At 44.4% G+C, this 19,040-nt stretch overlaps 1 protein-coding gene across 1 annotated transcript in view; it reads left to right on the top strand.

Annotated features, from left to right (window-relative positions):
• The window catches only part of DAP (death associated protein), a 184,403-nt gene extending 165,363 nt beyond the window's left edge, over nt 1-19,040 (top strand). Inside the window, exon 4 of the mRNA XM_078687649.1 lies at nt 17,906-19,040. Within this exon, the coding sequence (XP_078543775.1) occupies nt 17,906-18,025 (120 nt within the window). The 3' untranslated portion in view covers nt 18,026-19,040. The remainder of the gene's footprint in view (nt 1-17,905) is intronic.

The raw sequence follows: 19,040 nt of genomic DNA, 5'->3' as shown, positions 1-19,040 counted from the left end.
CATCCGCAAACAGCTCACTTGCAGTACTTAGTAAAAACTAAAAATAACAGCACTGCTGACATCAGAGAGCACTTTCGCAGGATCACCAAATTAAACCAAACTGCCCCTTATCCTCAATGCGGAACTCATGGAAAGTCCCCCCAACAACCATTAGCATTGCCAGCTCACTCTGACTCGAGGTCTCTCTACCCTGAAATAATTATTCAACGCAAGACTTCCGCTTCTGCCAGTGTACTGGAAAACTCATCATCAAGGCACCCCACCCATGATGTGTCCCCTCTATTGTCACCACCTGAGTCCCAGCCAACTGGGCTCAGCACAAATAAATCGCTTGGAACCCAACGCCCTTTGGCAGCACCAATCCCATCCATGGTGCTGCCCACGGAGAGCTCAACCAACATCTTCGAACCTAAAAACGAGTTCCCAACTCTCAAGTGGGAGAGCGGAAACTGCAATTATAACGTCGAGAATTCGACATGTGGCAAAGATGATTCTATAATATGGGTCTCAACACTCCACCCCCCCCCCCAACTAAAGCAGTAAGGCCTTCATCATTGAAACTCTGCCTAGTACGTGAAGACGCGATAAATGTGTCGAAATGCACACTGAATGACTCCTCTCAAATAGACCGTTTCGACCTTCCGTCACAGACATCCACTCCGTTCCTCAGTGGGGTACCAGACCCCTCCTGCATCAGAAACAGTGTTCTGCCTACGGCAGCAACCAACGTAAGCCCATTAAAAGGGCTTCCAGCAACCAGCCTTAGCTATAACACTGGCACTAAAGATTGCAGTCTTATCTTAAGTCAAAACAAAAACTTTCCAAATGAACAAATTAACACACCCACTAATTCACCCTTGGCTCATAATTCAGTCACTGCAAACAATCTACTCCCTAAAGACCTTGGGCTTGGACCCGACTTATCCCAATCCAACCTAGGAATGCAAAAAATCGAGGCACTCCTGTCAGTCACCAATAGAGCTTTGAGCTCTATGACCTGTGCGGCTCACATGCATGCCGACAAACTTGACACCCAGATATCCATCCTGCAATTGGTGGCCGACTCCATAATGGGAATTGACCTAAAACTAGATCAATTAAATTCACTTATACGAAGAGCTCAAACAAGCACGATCCAAAACCATGCGCCTGAAGCGAACCTGAGCATGGAACCAAATGCAAATGCACACCCAAAACACGGCCAAAGTACCTGCATTTGCGAGCCTTTATTGAACAAACTTGAAACCCTACCAGAAATAATGTCTACGCTAATAGAAGACCTGAGGACGAAGACCCAAGTCAGACCACAGAGTCCTAGCATTCCCCTCACTTACCTTCGAACTTTGGAAACTCAAAGGCGATCAGAACCACGCTTTAAAAGCCCATCCCGCCTTACCAATAACTACACCAGTTTAAAACTGGACCACTCTCCGCCTAAACTGATACTAAACACCCCCTTTGAACAGCCTCCCTACGTGCCTCCGGTTCCTGTTGGCAACCTATCCTCACAACTATCCAATGCCACAAAAACAACTACGCAGTCCAATACTGAAGCAGTTACCCCAACCTTATCAAGCCACCATACGCCTACTACCAAGGCTGACGACGTCCAAAAAGCAAGCACCAACTTATCCAGAAAAAACAAGAAGAAACTGAAGAAACTAAATAAAGCAAAAAAAAGGGCAACGCACTAACACAATGGCTTGGAACAAAAGTGGGCGAGTCCCCAATCAACCTGACTAACCAGGCAGAAAAATCGGCAGTCTCTCAAAAAGAAAACTTGGAAACCCCAACGAATTGTGCACAGCCACTAGTAGATCACAAGTCTCCTAGTAATTGCCAAAAGCAAAACGATGGTCTCACAAAACTATCTGATAATAGCTCCTTGCCTAAAATTGTTGCAGTACACAAATCCGCTATCAAGGACTTAAGTCCAAAAGAAGGAATAGTGGCGGGCGCCTCATCTTCGGTTTGTCCGGGAGAGGAAAAAAACAAGCCCAAAGTTAATGCAAATGCAGACATCTTTGACAGTAAAATACCCTGCCCTTGTGAACCTCCAATGTGTGGCGAGTCACTAAGAATGACCAGTCCTCTAATGATTAAATCAAGCATACAAGCTAACGCAGAACCTCCGGGCATTTACTCCGACGGTCCTTGCATCAATCCGGCTTCACTGCCTCAAGATCCTTGCCTTGGACAACAACAGCATAGAAAAATATTGCTCTATCCGGAGTACGAATCTCAGGGACAATGGGATATCTTAAATAGAGGCAATTTTCTTAGGCTATGCCTACATTTGCCAGGTTTAGAAACCGTGAACACAACGGATATTGAGACGGTGTCCTTTTTAGACCCTGTCTTAGGACAAAGAAATTAGTCCACAGCGGTAACCTTTTTTTAATCCAAAACGCGGGGCCACGCTAATGAAGAACAAAAAACAACTGAACGAATGGGGCATCCAGGCTAGCCCTTATATTAACACCAATTATCCATCCTTTAAAAAAAAAAACTTTCTGCCACAGCTACGTCTATCAATACCAGACCGGATCAAAAACAAAAAAAGCATTCACTCCAGTGATCCTCGGTGCTTCGCGGTTTCCGGCAAGAGCCGAAATCAGTTTCATGTACTGAGAACCCACTGCAAGTAATCACCTCCACAGCAGGTGGCCCACGCAAATGTATATAAAAAGCTCACAAATCGGAAAACTGGTCTTGGCTCTCCCATGCGCTAGGGTAGTGCACCGACTCCTGTGCAAGGCTGTAAACCTAACCACGAGACGGTCCATCATCACTTAAACATATGCTCTTGGAATATTCGGGGGCTCACAAAGGACAAATCAGAGCGATTAACTTCAGGTTTGCTAAAGACCCATGAAATCATTGCCTTACAAGAAACCTGGGGCCTGGAAAACACCATCTGGGAAGATTTCACTGTAATAGAATCCACTGCCATACCTTCCAAAGTTGGTGGCCACGCATCCGGGGGAGTGCTGATTGCCGTGAAGAACACGCTGACTACGAAGATAGAAATGCTCTACAGCGGAGACGGCAATCATGTTTTTATTAGCATGGAGATTAAGAGCCAGGCAAAGGGTAAACCAAAGCAAAAAATGATCCTTGGCTGCGTCTATTTACACCCAACAAAAACGAGGCGTGAGTCCACCTTGAGCACATTACTACCAATAATGAACAATCTCGAAGCTCTCTATCCCGCTGACCTTTGGCTGATAATGGGCGACTTTAATGCAAATTTAATGGTAATCGATCCTACTCAATCCTCCCAAATAACATATTTTAATACAATGTGGGCAATTCCGGAGATAAGATCCCAGTATCAGCGAAAGGATATGAATGGAATAAACCTGGCAACAAAACTGAACCACCTTGGCCTGCGCATCCTCAATGGAAGGATGGCTACAGACCAACCGGCCGCCTACTCACACACATCATCAATCAATCAATCATAACACTTGTATAGCGCACTACTCACCCGGAAGGGTCTCAAGGCGCTTGGGGGAAGGGGGCCGCTACTGCTCGAACAGCCAGGTCTTGAGTTGTCTCCTGAAGGCGAGGTGGTCCTGGGTAAGCCGAAGGTGGATGGGGAGGGAGTTCCATGTCTTGGCCGCCAGGTAGGAGAAGGATCTGCCTCCGGCGGTGGCTCTTCGGATGCGTGGTACGGCGGCGAGGGCGAGGCTAGCGGACCGTAGCTGGCGGGTGGGCGTGTGGAAGGTCAGGCGGTCTTTGAGGTACTTGGGGCCCAGGTCGTGGAGAGACTTGTGTGCGTGGGTGAGGAGCCTGAACGTGATCCTCTTGTTGACGGGGAGCCAGTGCAGGTTCCTCAGGTGGCCGGAGATGTGGCTGCGTCGAGGGATGTCCAGGAGGCGTTCTGGATGCGTTGTAGTCTTTTCTGTAGCTTGGCTGTGGTTCCGGCGTAGAGGGTGTTTCCGTAGTCCAGCCGGCTGGTGACGAGGGCCTAGGTGACCGTCTTCCTGGTTTCGATCGGGATCCATCGGAAGATCATCATCCTCTCGTATGGCCACTTTAGATTATATATGGATTTCACTAATGGCCTTCCATCTGGTGTCCCAATTTCTGGTAACGCCATCTCCAGACAGCGATCACGCTATTTTAACATGCAGTATCGCCCTCGGGCCACTACATCGTCCGAACATAAATCCAATAGGGACCGCTGCAGGACTGCAGAGTGTGAGGAAACTCCGATGGTCTGAAAGCAACCAGAAAGTAATTGAAATGGAGGTGGACAAGCTTATGACCAGAGGCCCCCCAGCTGCTTGCACCCAGGTGACAGCTCTCACCTGGGAAACAATACTGACTAACTTCAGAGATCTCTTCGCCACAAAACCGCCAAACAATCTCTCCAGGGACATTATGACTCTGACAACCTTGTCAGTGCAACAACAACGCATAAAAACTGCCAAGAGTAAATTAAACGAGCTACAAAGAACAACTGTCCATAACGAAAATGACCACAAACTCTTGAAGGAGGACATCACGGCTGCGCGGAAAGCCTATAGGAAGGAACGTTTTACCCTAAAGAGACTAGAGGAAGATCAGCATTGGGTAACAGCCTTTGAAATTATAAAATCTAAAGATCAAAGGAAATTCTGGAACTGGGTTAACAAGGCCAGCAAAACCACCAAACCGCCTACCGCAACTAACATCTCCCCCGCTGACTGGGAAATCTATGTTAAAAAGCTCTACACAGTACCACACGGCCAAGCCATTAACAGCCCGGCCTTTCTTGACCATCCAGTCAATCATGACGAAACCACCATCCCCGTCAATACACTAACGGACGATATAACTGGAATAATAAAGAAAATGCGCTCGGGTGGCGCCCCTGGTCCCAACGGAATTCCGACCCAAGTATTTAAAACCTCTGCTGGAAAATGGGCCCGGATTCTGACACCCCTCTTCAAGGCTGGAATACTGGGTGGCCCCATCCCGGTGTCTTGGCAAGGATCGCTTCTTGTCCCCTTTCATAAGAAAGGACCACGTTCTAACCCCGATAACTATTGGATGATAGCTCTTCTAGACGTGGACGGGAAGGCATATGCCAGCACTCTCTTAACTGCACTCACTACGTGGGTGGCAACCAACAACCTAGTTCCTTTTACTCAAACCGGTTTCCAAAGAGGCTGCCACATTGAAGACAACCTGATATGTCTTGCTCATCTGATGGAATCCACTCTAGCCCTAAAAGGTAAAACCTTACATCTTGGTTTTATCGACTTTCGAAAAGCCTTTGACAGCGTAAGTCGGCCAAAACTATGGGCAAAACTAGCAAGATGGGGTATTCCACAATCGCTACTGAAAGCATTAATCGCTTTACATACTGACACCTGGGTCAAAGTGCGATTTACATCGAGCTGGTCGACTTCCAATAAAATATATACCACCAGAGGTTTAAAGCAAGGGTGTACCCTTGCACCAATGCTTTTCAACCTGTACCTCGCGGACCTCCCTGAATGGCTGTCATGCACCCGTACTTTCCCTCCACGAATAGAGTCAAGAAAGATCCAAACTCTTCAATATGCAGATGACACCATCCTGTTAGATCAAACTCAGGTTGGTCTCCAGAGACTGTTCGACTCCCTCGCTCAGTACTGCAATATGAACACGCTTGAGATAAACGTGACGAAAACTATAGCAATGATAATATCATCTGGAAAACCCAAAAAGTCTACGTGGTTCATCGAAGGGAAAAGATTGGAATCTGTCACCGCCTATAAGTACCTGGGGGTGTGGATTGACCACAAAGGGAGACCCTCAGTGCATACTACCGAAATGCAGGCCGGTGCCCGTAGTCTGGAATGGGCCTTTATAAGAACAAAAAGTGCTCTTCACTCTCAAAATCTAGTACCATTAATAAAACTGATTGCCGCAAAACTACTCCCCACTATCTCGTTTGGTGCAATAATATTCAAGGCCAAAATGAATAATTGGTTGGACAGAGCACAATCTTCCTGTTACCGTAGGGTTTTTCGGTTGCCAAATTCTACTGCCCACGCCCAAATCCGGAAAGAATTTTCATTGTTTTCCCAGAGGTGGATAATGAGTGCACGCTACATTAACTATTGTTTAAAAACAAAGCACGCTAGCCCTCACTCTCTAAAGAGCTGTCTATGGTTAGTCTTTAGCAACCACAAAACATTGTGGAATAAATATCTGACGTCATGTTTAGAATCCCTCCAAGCAAAGGACATATGGTCATCCCCGTTGCCCATTGCAGCGAAAACAAAACTTCTAACCAAACAAGCAAAAAGTCTTTCAAGCGCCCTCGACGAGCAACGGGTCGCCCAGCTCTTTCATGGCCCCTGGGTCTCTAAATTATACACCCCGAAAATTCTCCCGTCGTATCTGGCAGCTTCTACGAAAGTGCATATAAAACTTCAATTGATGTGATTTCGTTTTGGTTTAATCCCGCTGATGGCATACAAGTTTGGCCAGGGGTACAGGAAAGGGGCATCATCTCAATGCCGCTTTTGCAAACAGGAAGAGGAAAACCTTATCCACATACTGTGCATTTGCCAAAAACTTCGAGCCCAAAGAAACTTCTGGTTGCGTCCCCTTTGGCTTCTTCTTAACATCAGGACCTGCCAGGAAGCACTAGACGCCTGCATGAGAGGAGACTCTCCGCAGTTGGCGGCTCGTTTTGTTAAGTTTATTTTAGAAATTAATTCCCCAAAACTTGCTTTAGACCCAGCATGAGTTCCTTTCCTGGTGACATTACTGCACGTTTTTATTTTTTATTTTTTTAATTTACAATTTTTCTGTTTTAATTGTTTTGTGCACCTTTTTACTCTTAATATGTAACGTCCATTTCAGTGCATGTACATTGCCATGATTTTAATTAATTGTGCAATAACAACTTTTACTTAATAACAGTACTTCTGCAGAGGCGAATTCCAATAAAAGTTCTTCAAGATGTTTGATCAATAAGACTGTTGCCATTGATTTTGATGTTTTAGCTATGTTGTGGTTACAGTTAATTAAGAGCAAGGGAAAGCCCCTGCTTAACCCCTTCGATGCTCATGACGGAACGGTTCCGTCATGAGCATCGGTCGAGCTGTGCTTATGACGGAACCGTTCCGTCATGACCACGCCTGTTTTAATTAGGGCTCAGCACCGGGGGGGAATCGGCGCCGCACGGAAGCGGTTAAGGTTGAGAGACCGGTAATTAATACAGTTTGCCCGGCCGTTAAGTTCCGATAGATGAGAGTAGCTGCGATCTTGCACCTGTGTTTGATGAAAATGGAGAGGCCCCCAGAAGGTCTTCCATAGGAATTGGGCTGGGAGGCTGGTTGAAAGATTTCGTAATAGCCGTGGAGAGGCGATGGAGATAGAGACCAAGTCTCTTGAAAACAAATGATGTCACTTTTATTCAGAATTTCCACTGTTGATTTGGATGAGGTAGGGGTATTGGGGGGTGGAGAGGCCCACTTTGCACATATGCGCTCCAGTTTTGGCGTCAAATGGTCCTCCATAGGAGCATCACCTCCTCAACTGCCCGGTAGATGGATGCATCTACTGCATCGTAGAACGCCTCATCCCAGGGCAGTTGAGTCAGGGGATCCTCCTCCCATTGCATGTTTATCAGTTCGGACATGCTAAGCGTCTTAAGAATCTGCCACTGAAGTCAAGGGGGGCCTGATGTCCGAGAGCTGGCAACGCGTAGGCACAAAGGCTGACCCGCGAGCCGGTGCCGGATTGGGAAATGGAAACCGGCAAGGAGAAGGAGCATGGCGCATGAAGGAAAAAGAGGGGCGCAGCGCGTGGGGCCGCCCATCGGGCCACTACGTGTGAGGAGAAAGATCATGCCTGTTGGCAGAGTTAATCAATCAAACCAACAACAAAGCCTAAAAACATTAAACGCCAATTGATCAATCCATAGAGTGTTTAGTCGCGGGTGTTTTTTAAAAGGAAACAACACCGCGACCGCATCAAAACCACATAGCAAATCAGACTATTTAGGGAAAAAAGAATTTCGCTCATCTCATGGCCGCGAGCAGCAAAGGACGGAAGAGCAGCGGCGTGAAGAGGGTCCATATGTGGAGCCCAGTGTTGTGATTGGTCTATTGACGCAGGGAATTGTTGTCCCTTGTCTGTTTCTTTTTTGGCCACTTTTTCCTGAGGGTGTTTGGGAAATGTGGTCTGGTTATTAAGTTTAAAATTGCTGCTATCAAAATAAAGCATAGAAAGAATAGCATAATCCGAAGCCTCCGGTACTGACATAGAATTGTAGTTTTCACCTTCTTTATGCCATTGCTAATGTATTTTTTATCACATTCCAGTACATGTGCAACATTTCTGTATTGCATGTAATTCTCCTTGGTATTTTGTCTGTTCCCATCAAATGTTGATTAGTCTTTCTTTGTTACTCCATATGTGCAAGAATTACATGCCACACTTCTCCAGAAGCCTTCTATCTTGTGGAATAAATAATTTCCAGGTTGTTGGTTGTAGGAAACTAAATACCTCGCCTGTGGAGACCCTGTAACGGACTTTGTTTCCTGTTTTTTGCCGTCCAACCCTTCAGGACAGCTCGCCGGACCCGCTCCGCGGGTCCCGCCATGCAAGGACAATCCGCGGGAGTCTGCAGTGTCTCTGGGGTTGTTAAGGGGAGTATCGGCACAGCAGCAGGGCTGCCAGCGGTGCAGCAGGGACTCCATATCCCAGGAGTCTCTGCCGGACTGACGTGCACCACCTGAGCCGCTCTCCCTGCTTGCTCCGCCCCCTGTTTGGGAAGGTAAATACCCCTGTTGGAAGCATACCTGCGGGACACTCTTTCTAAATACCTCGCCTGTGGAGACCCTGTAACGGACTTTGTTTCCTGTTTTTTGCCGTCCAACCCATCAGACAGCTCGCCGGACCCGCCACGCAAGGACAATCAGCGGGAGTCTGCAGTGTCTCTGGGGTTGTTAAGGGGAGTATCGGCACAGCAGCAGGGCTGCGAGCGGTGCAGCAGGGACTCCATATCCCAGGAGTCTCTGCCGGACTAACGCGCACCACCTGAGCCGCTCTCCCTGCTTGCTCCGCCCCCTGACTTCCTCTCTCCCTATTTACCTGGCCAACCACACCGCGGCGCGGGAGTGCCCGGGGCTAAGCCCGGGCAAGGGGCGGGCCGTCCACGGCCGTCAAAGGTCGACTAGGGCCGGGCTGGGCCGTCTCCCTAACTTCTGGGGAACCAATAAGTTAGTTACAATGCCACTTCGTTCAGGCAAAGAAAAGAAAGTAACTCTCACTTCAACAGGAGCGGCGATGACGGGCACATTGGATGACTTTTTCACCAGAGCGACGTCAATTGTAGCTAAAGAGATAGCACTTACTGAGAAGAGACTTTCTCTTGACTTAATCACGGGTAAGCGGTCTTCCTTGGGTGACATCGGGGGTGCTGCTTCCCCGGTACCTCCTACAAAGACGAACCGTTTGGTCAGTATCGTGGATGTTCATCCTGTGGCGGATCATATTATTTTGTCTAACGATTCGGGGGACTTCAACAATGACAGTATTGACATGCACTCCAGCGCACTTACCGATGCCTCTACTCCGGATTTCACATCCTACCCCCCCTAGTTTACCAGTGCAAGAGTTGCCACCGCGTATCGGCAAGCCGAGTAAAAGGAAAAGAGGAGGTGGAGGTTCTAGGGGTGGTCGGTCTAAGCTATGCAAGAAGAGTGATGAGGTTCCTCCTGTCCAGATATATGCTTTCCCTTCTAGCATAACTTCGCCCCCAACTACTGTGACCGAGGGAGCCCCAAGCAATCACAGTGAAAATTCCGGCCTACTTTTTAGTATAGAATGTCTTGTGAAATCTTTGTTGTTACCATTGTTAGAAAGAACTAGGCTGCTTTCTACTAAGTTAACTGAAATTGAGAAACAAGTTTTAGCCAATTCTGTTAAACTTGATGGTTTATTAACAGGCTCGGGGGGGGGGGTTGCTAATTTTACTCCCAATGCCGATGGTGTGGGGCAGGGTTTGGATTTGATGGTGACTAACCCAATCCATGTACAAGACACCACTATCCAGCCTCCTAATGCAGGTCCTAAAAAGAACATAGGTGGAGTAGTAAGGGCCAATAACAAAGCGGGGGTAGGACCAAAAGAGGGGAGACCCTTGCCAGAGACGACCATGCTAAAGAAGCCAGTTGGCAGCAATCCCTCAAGTTACCCGACAGTAGAAAAGAGGATGACTTTATTAAGCCCCCCTCGTGTGAATCTCCCCCCCCCCCCCCCCCCCCCCGAGGCCGTACCCTATACGATTGTAATGGTAGGGGTCTGCCCACCGGGGGAGGATCAGAGGGTAGAATCTCACCAGGATTTGAAACACAAGGTGATACACTGGTTGAATAAAAATAGAAGGCTCCCTCCTGCCTGTAATGCTGATATTTTGGGAGTTAGAAGAGTCAGTTGGTTGGGTAAAACTACAATGGATTTGGAAGGGGACTGCATTATAGTAAACTTCAGGGACCCCTGGGTGGTAGGCCATATTAAAAGAGTCCCGAGATTTGGAAGGCAAGGTGATGTTCAAACCTTGGGTTTGGAATACTTTTACCCTGGGAGTAATAGAGGCCCCAACGAGCCACCACATAGGCAGCTCTATAGGCAACGGACTCATATCCAAAATTATTTAGATCCTGTAGGTCACTATCCTTGCTTATTTAATAGATTTGATCCTCTGTCCAATTTGGATGGGGTGGATTGACTTAGCTCCCCCCCAGTTTGCCCAATCAATAAAGAACCCAACAAATTAGTATCTAATGATGGTGTACAGGAAGTAACGGCATCTCAGGTTGGGTATGAGGAGTCTGACATACACAGTGGGAATCATGGCATAAGTCTGGAAGTAGATAAGGTTGTCTGTGGAGATGGTGTAACTAATAACATCTGCTCTCCCCTTTGGAGGTTCGATGTACCAGTAGAGGTCACTTTAGGCCAGAGGGATGGTGACCCTACACTACCTAGCGTGAATGTATCCGCACGGGTGGATTTGGCAAACCATCCGGTTTCATTGAAACTTATTTCGTGGAATCTAGCCGGCCTACGCAACAAGGTACAAATTGAGGAGTGGGTGGAGCTGGTGAATAATCAGGACATTTTAATTTTTCAAGAGACCTGTGCGATTGGCCCTATCCATCATCTTGGGTTTCTTAATTTTTATAAACCAGCCATTAGGGCAGGAGTGGGCAGACCAGCTGGGGGCCTATGCGTCTGGATAAGGCAGTCCCTGGATTATCATACCGTAGAGGTGCCCACCACAAACCCAGACATCCTTGTGATCAAGCTTTCAAGACCTGGTTCCCAGGCGATACTTGTTATAAATGTTTATGTACGGGGAATTCCGGGCGGACGCAGTCCCACTGGTATGTTTAATGATTTAGAGTTTATCCTTAACCAAGTTGGAAAGGAATCCTTCATCATCCTGGCAGGCGATCTAAACTGTACTTTTGAGCCCTACCTTGGAAGTGAGATAGAGTTCCTGGCAGAAGAAGATAAACTTTGGAAGGTTCCATCCCTGGAATTAGCACCTATCAAGAAAGGGACAGAAGCAGCTTTCCACTGGTTGGGGTTCTGCCTAGAATGGGGCCTGAGAGCTGTGAACGGGCGTACCCCCTCAGATAAAAATGGGATGCATACATTTGACAATGGCCATAGGTCGAGTCGGATTGATTACATCCTTATTAGGGCTGAGTGCTGGTCCTCTCTGGTTGATATGATAGTGGTGGATCGCCCAGAGAGTGATCATAACCCACTGGTGCTCAGCCTAGTTTTTGATAGAAATCACCTTAAGGGAGCTCCGAATGATTGTGCCACGGCAGATGTGTTCTTGGAGAACGATAGGAGAAGGGTGCAGTGGTGTAGGGTTGTGGAGGAGCCCGCCATCTTAAAAATGATCTCAGACAAAGTTGTGGAGTCCACGCTTGCTATGGAGACTACGACTGATCTTGTTGATATCTGTGGGCTACACGATAATCTTTTTAATTCACTGAAATCCCTCTTTTTTACTTCTAAAAAAAACGGGAAAAAAATCCAATCACCTTTGGGTGGGTGTAAGTGGTATAATCGTACGTGTCGCCAGGCCCACACTGGCCTAATTGCAGCACTCAAGTTACGTGATAGTGCAGCAATACGGAAGGGAAGGCAGGAATACAAAAAGTGCCAGAAGGAGGCCAAAATAGCATGGGATGATAAACACTGGCAGGATCTTTATGAGGCCAGTCTATCTTCCAATCAATCAAGGTTCTGGCAGGTTCTCAAATGGGGGAATTCCTATGAGTCTCAACTTCCCTCCAACCATGTAGCGGCAGAAGATTGGGTAGCACACTTTGGGGCACAGTTCAGTAACCTTGGTCCCTCAGTAGTCTCTGGCGCAAGTGGGCGTTTGGCCCTGCCTAGAACTCCGGGCTTAGTCCCTCTTTTTGACCGTACAGATGTAGAGCTAGCCTTAACCCTGACCAAAGGGGGGAAAGCTCCTGGTATAGATTGCATTCCTTCAGATCTTTTCAAATTTGATCAAGTGGCTGGGGTTCCATATATATTGAAAATTGCTAATGCTGTGGCAGATGGAGCCCCGATACAAGACTCATGGCAGGGGGGGGAAATCCTTCCAATTTTTAAAAAGGGGGATCGCTCACTGCCAGTAAACTATCGTCCGATTAGCCTAATCGATGCCATCCAAAAGATCATCTCACGGATGGTGCCGTTTAAAATCTCAGTATGGATTCAAGGATTGTCAATATTGTCACCCATGCAGGCTGACTTTAGGCCCTGCGTAAGCACAATTGATCAGGTCCTAAGATTTATTCTTATATATTGGAAGGTGGTGGTATTAGGTGGAGGAGTGATCTACGCGGCTTTCGTGGACCTAAAGTCCGCCTTTGATTTAGTTCCAAGAGCCAAATTGTGGGACGCTCTGACACACATGGGACTGCCGAAGGATCTGTTGAACATAATCGTAAGACTTCATGAGAAAAATTATGCCCAGGTTAGATGGGGTATGCAGGGCCAAGTCACCAAAAAGTTTCCGGTGACACGAGGAGTCCGCCAAGGGGGTGTCCTTGCTCCAACCCTTTTTCTTATATTCATTAATAGAGTTGTTGAATTTTTTCCAGACACACCCACTGACGCCCCTAGCATGGGCGGTATGAAGTTTCCCTTCATCTTTGCGGATGATACGCTCATACTTTAAAAAACACAAAAGCGGCTACAATTGGCACTTGGCAAATTTGAAGAATTTTGTGATGCTAACGACCTGCAGGTTAATACAAGTAAAACCAAGTTTATGGTTCTTACTAAAAATAGACCAAGAGTAGGCCAAGTAAGTCTAAATGGCACAAATCTGGAACAGGTAAACGAGATGATTTACCTAGGGGTGGTACTCGATTACAGATTAAGATGGACAGCCCAGCTAGATGTACTGTCATTAAAATTCTCCCAGTTGAGTGGGACACTTATTAAGGAGCAGAGATCCTCCCTCACTAAGAGAATAACCCCAGCACTTAAAATTTATAACATCAAGATAAGATCGGCCATTGTATATGGAGCTGACCTTTGGGGCTATGTTGACCTGTCCCAACTTGAGAAAATCCAAAATAAGTTTTTACGTAACTTGGTGGGTCTCCCTCAATCAACCCCTATGCTACCATTATTGTTGGACTTGGGTTGTAATCCCATAGAAGAATTGGCAAAACTGAGGATTATTTTACTTTGGAGGAGAATTTGGGTAACTCCTGAATTGGCTACTTTTGCTGGGGGAATAGATGATCTTAGACACATAGTGGGTTGTGGCAATCTTCCCTGGTTTAAAGCAGTAAAATCCATCCTGTCCGATATGGGCCTTATTCAACTATGGTCTGACCCCGGGAGTAATGTGTTCCCTTCAAAAAGGATCTTAAGGACCAGTTCTGGGCTGCTTATAGAAATAAGTTGATTGTGGAACATAGTTTGTTAACTCTTTCTGGCAGGTTTTTGAGTCACAAGGTGGATCCAGTTTTGGAAAGCTATTGGGACGCCATAACTAAGAATAGCGACAGAAAACTTTTTCACCAACTCAGAGTAGGAACGCTACCCCTGAGATCGTTCACACATAAATGGAAGGGTGGGTCTGGGAATTTGTGTTCGTGGTGTAATGATCAGGAGGAGTCTGTGGGACACTTCTTTTTCGTTTGCCCTGCATATGCCGCCCCACGAAAAAAATGGCTGAAACTAATTTGTAGAAATCTAAATACTAGAGGGGGTAATGAGGCCTTATGGTTGTTAGGGACCATAACATCACTCCCAGTGGTCATAGCAGTAGCTACATTTCTAGGCTGGTCTTGGGTCATTAGAGCTAGGTACCCCCAGCGCTAGTCTATTTGGATACCCCATGAGTGATGTTTTTCCCTAATATATATATATATATATATATATATATATATATATATATATATATATATATATATATATATATATATATCTTAATCTTAGGGTTATTATACGTACGTCTTCTTGATAAAATTTAATTAGAGTTTTTAAGTAAGTCCTTTGGTTAAATACAATCAAACAGTTTCCATCTAAAATACGGACTAAGATGTGACTTTGTATTATGTAATTTATGTATTGTGTTTTCTCTTTTTAATGTTTTAACTGTATTTTGCTTGTGATGTCTTTTATGGTGAATTTTACCGAAATAAAGACAACTGAACTGAACTGATTGTTTGAAAGTCCTCCAGTGATTTGGTCTTTTGATTTGTGGTTGTGGATTGAGGCTCCCCAAACCATTTAAGGTGCTTATGCCACAGGATGTTCCATATTTTTCTCATAAAGCTTTGCATGTTCCTCATTGAACTCCATGATAAAGCTACATTATGATCCATGATAAATCTACATTGTAAGTCATAGTTGCTCCCTTTTACATTTATTTTTACCTAACTACCCACCTCCACCATTGTATAGTAAATCTTCTCGGTCCTTCATGTTTACTTTTTGATATGCATCTCATAACACTGCTTGGGAGTATCTCCTCATGGTGAATGTTTCGAACATTGATGCTGCTTTCAGTGAAAGTCACTGTCAGAGGATCAAACACTACAAGCCCTCAGCAGTTGGCCATAAGGCATACCCTATTTTAACACTTAAGTGTGGCCACTTGGTGCGCACTAGAGAGCTACTGGCCGTTTCGTTTCTGAAGTATTAGTATGTAGTATATCCTCCTCCACATAGAGGGTGACATCTAAAAAACCAATGTATGTCTGGCTCCAACTTCTAATAAACTTAATGTTGTAGACATTGGCGTTTTTTAGTTTAACTTCTCTATATGTGTGTGGGTGTGTGTATGATATTTATATGTGTGTGTTTTTAAGACGGCTCATAGAACACCTCTTAATTGCTGATCTGCAACAAAACGTTTGGCAGTAAGACATGGAAGAGCATTCTTCATTGTTCTGTTACACCGGACAAAGATTTGCAATAAGGTGCATTGCCTGCACTGTAGATATAACTTAACAGAAATAATTAGAGAATTGAAACTACTAGATTACAGATTAGACTTGGCCAACTCTGAAACAGACATTCCAGCCCAACTGTTAAAGCACATCTCCTCTTGACATGAAAAAATCCTCCTTCTACCTGGGGCTGAGCAAAGTGGCAAGACTGATTTGCCATAAGCAGGTCATAGCCAATTTATACCACACAACTATATTGTGAAGGCAACAAACGGGTCATTTTAGGACAGACCTTTTTAGTAGAGACCTGTGCAGTTCCATGACCCACTTAGGGCCATCTTCTAAGACGTTATGCTTTGACATCACTGCAATCCATATACGCCTTTGTTTTTTAAATTAAAAAAAAATGCTTTACCTCTGAAGACACGCCCTTAATTATTGCAGTTAATAAAACAACTACAACACCTGCTTCAATGTTTGTCTGTTCCCACTGACCCTGAAGCACACAATGTCCACCGAATAAATGGCTAATTTCTCTGCTCAAAAAGAACAACACCTGTAAGCAGTCAGCTGCTTGTGTGAAATATTTGAAATGTCCAAACATTCACAAACCATTGGTGTGGAATTCCCAAAGCCCAACTCCCCGGACAAATTGTTTGTGGTCAGGGACAACAAGTTTTCATTTTTATTTTGTCCTTGGGACAAGTAGGCCCAACCCCCTGCAGCACAAACCCTTTGGCTGTCAGTATACAGTACCACATTATGGATCAGTCAAGGGCATTGTCTGCAGTCAGTGATATTTGTGGCCATATGTTAATACTATTCGAATTTGTATTTATGGTTAATTAGTACAAAGCCTTTCTTATTAGGGTGAGCACTCTAAGGAAATGTTCGGACTGCACTTCTGACGGTGGTTCCAGTGTAAGCATGTGTTAATGAGTTTCCAAAAGTTTAAAAATATGAGGCTACATGCAACTCTCCCAGAATGCTCTTTAATTAGATGCAAATATCTGCAGAAGCTTAAAAGTAAGATTGATGATCCTTTGATTTCAAAATAAAATGTTCACAAAAAAATGCAACTTGGCAAAAAAATGTTTTGCTAAACTACTGTGAAATTGTACGTTACATTTCTTTGAGATATCATTTAGAAAAATGTGTTGATGCATGCAAGTATTTCCCAAAAATATACATAATGGAAAATCAGTGAGACCTGTTTCCACAAGATAATGGGAAATATGAAAAAAAAACAACCATTAGCAAAGCCAATAGGTCTGATATTTGTGGTCAGCCTTTTGGTTTTGTAAATGCATCACTTGTTTTAATATTGTTTCTGTTAAACTTTGTGGGAGCTGGCAGGCCCTCACCATTATAACAAGCATTGGAAAAATACAATAAAATGTTGGGTCTCAAAAAGCAAACATCGCAACAGTAGTCCCTGACAGTGAACAGAACTACTTTGTGTGCACCTTGTGAAAGAGAGTAACCCAGTCGATGGATAGATGGAGGTAGAATTGTAATTTTAAAAAATGGTCTTGGTGAACTACAGATCTAATTAGTGATCTAATTCTTAAAGAAAGCCACAAATTGAACCCACGGTAGATATCCTTGCGTTAGTGCATCATAAAGTATTTCATGAATTCACAAGAATTTACAAAGGTAGGCCAAGAAATCGCACACCTAGTAAACATTAGTGAGCTGCCTTTTAGCATTAACAAATATGCAAGTATAGATTTTCTTATGTGAAAATCTGTTGAGAATTAACAGCTTCACCTTCCGTCCAACCACTTTTTACCCAACCCTGACTGAAGTTTTACTTTTGCCATTGTCAGGATTACATTTCCAACCTTTCGTCAGGTGTACATTGCCAACCTTTCTCAATTTGGGAAAAGATTAGAGAAGATCTGGCGAAAACCTTTAAAACATGCAATTTAGTAGGTTTGCAAAGACTCAAAAGGGCATACCAACCCTGGAACATTGCTTAACCCTTCCTCCACCCCCACTTTGTAGATCTGCAGAAAGGTGGCAAAATAAGGAAATTACTAGATTTCAAACCCTACTATAACATGAACCTTGGCATAATAAGAATGGCTAATATCAGAGCTTTTATTTAATGAATTTGCTGCCATAATTTGCAGCTGCACTACATGGCACCAAAGGGACAAGTGGATTTTTTACAGGACAAGTAGATTTGTGAAGCAACCTGTCCCATGGGCAACTAGCTATTTTATTAAACTCCACACCTCTGGCCTTTGTTATCAAATATGCAAATTGTCAAAATCTCAGAAAAGATCATCTAATTTGTAAATTAAGAATGTCTGTGTCGATCTGATCTGTGAGGTCCTCTTGTTACTATTCTTGCAGTGGCATAATAACCTTTTGTTTTAATCGGTAAAACATTTTTTTATATTATTCCTTTAACTATAGGTTTACAATGTACTAAATGTCTTTCTTCATTTTTACAGGGGGATAAAGACTTCCCTCCAGCTGCAGCTCAGGTGGCTCACCAGAAGCCCCATCCAAGTGTGGAAAAGCTTCCTTCTGCACACCAGGTCAATCAGCACATCCATCAACCCCGCAAGTGAAGACTCCGTTATGAAGGGCAGGGAAAGGGGAAACAATTGGCAATTGTTAAAATAGCAATGACGAGGGAGAAAAGCGTATCTTGGGGCCACTCCGCCAATTCAGCCAACTAACGCCCTTCACCCTCTTCATTTTGTCTTGATGTTAACAAACCTTGCTGTCTGTACTGTGTTTGATAGCATTCAGCTTGGGCCTCATATCAGTTGTAATTTTCTCCCATTTTTGTGCCTTTAACATTAGCCAATCGATCCTCCCTGAAAATTGCACTAAAATGTCCGATTAGTTCCCTTGATTGTTTGGTTTAATTATCAAATTTTTCTCTTTGCTTCAATGTACTCTAAACTGTAATGCTAACTATAGGCAAATCAGTGCACATGAAAAGACTAGTCGTAGTTCAGTGTCTTCTTTAATCATAGCTGTTCGCTTATTTGCAGTGTTAAAACCCTTTGGGCCTGTATAATAAAAAATGAAATCTTACATTCTGTAAAGCATTGAGCCTGAAAATATGATAAGTACAATTTAAATAGTAATTCTGAAAAGTTCATTATACTTGTCATTGAATAAAAAAAACCTATGCATTCTGTTTCCTGGTTAATAGGTTTATTAGCATAGCCCCAAAATGGCATGAATTGTTTTTATGTCTTTTTCAACAGTGTTGTTGTGTCTAATTTCTTATGGACCAAAACCAATAACAATGTATATGAATAATTTGGAGACTGATAGAAGCGAGAAACACAACTCGAGTTGAGGTATCAGTTAGGAATCTTCAATAAGATCTTCATTGTGTATTACTTCTCTTTCATTCTCAGGGGTTTCATGCCAAAGAAGAAACACCAGAGAAAACAAGTTGCATAGAATTGTAGCCTGTGAGGATCACATGGCATTAATTTCAGAGATTTTAGATACAAGGTATTTTAATGTAATTCATGGAAACAACATATCTAATTGTGTTGTGATGAAACTAAATAAAGAAAAAATTATATTGATGCTAAAATAAAGACGCTTCTGCGATGTTAA

The sequence above is a fragment of the Lissotriton helveticus genome, chromosome 4_1, assembly GCF_964261635.1.
Source record: "Lissotriton helveticus chromosome 4_1, aLisHel1.1, whole genome shotgun sequence".
Taxonomy (NCBI): domain Eukaryota; kingdom Metazoa; phylum Chordata; class Amphibia; order Caudata; family Salamandridae; genus Lissotriton; species Lissotriton helveticus.
This window is presented reverse-complemented; position numbering and strand designations above follow the sequence as displayed.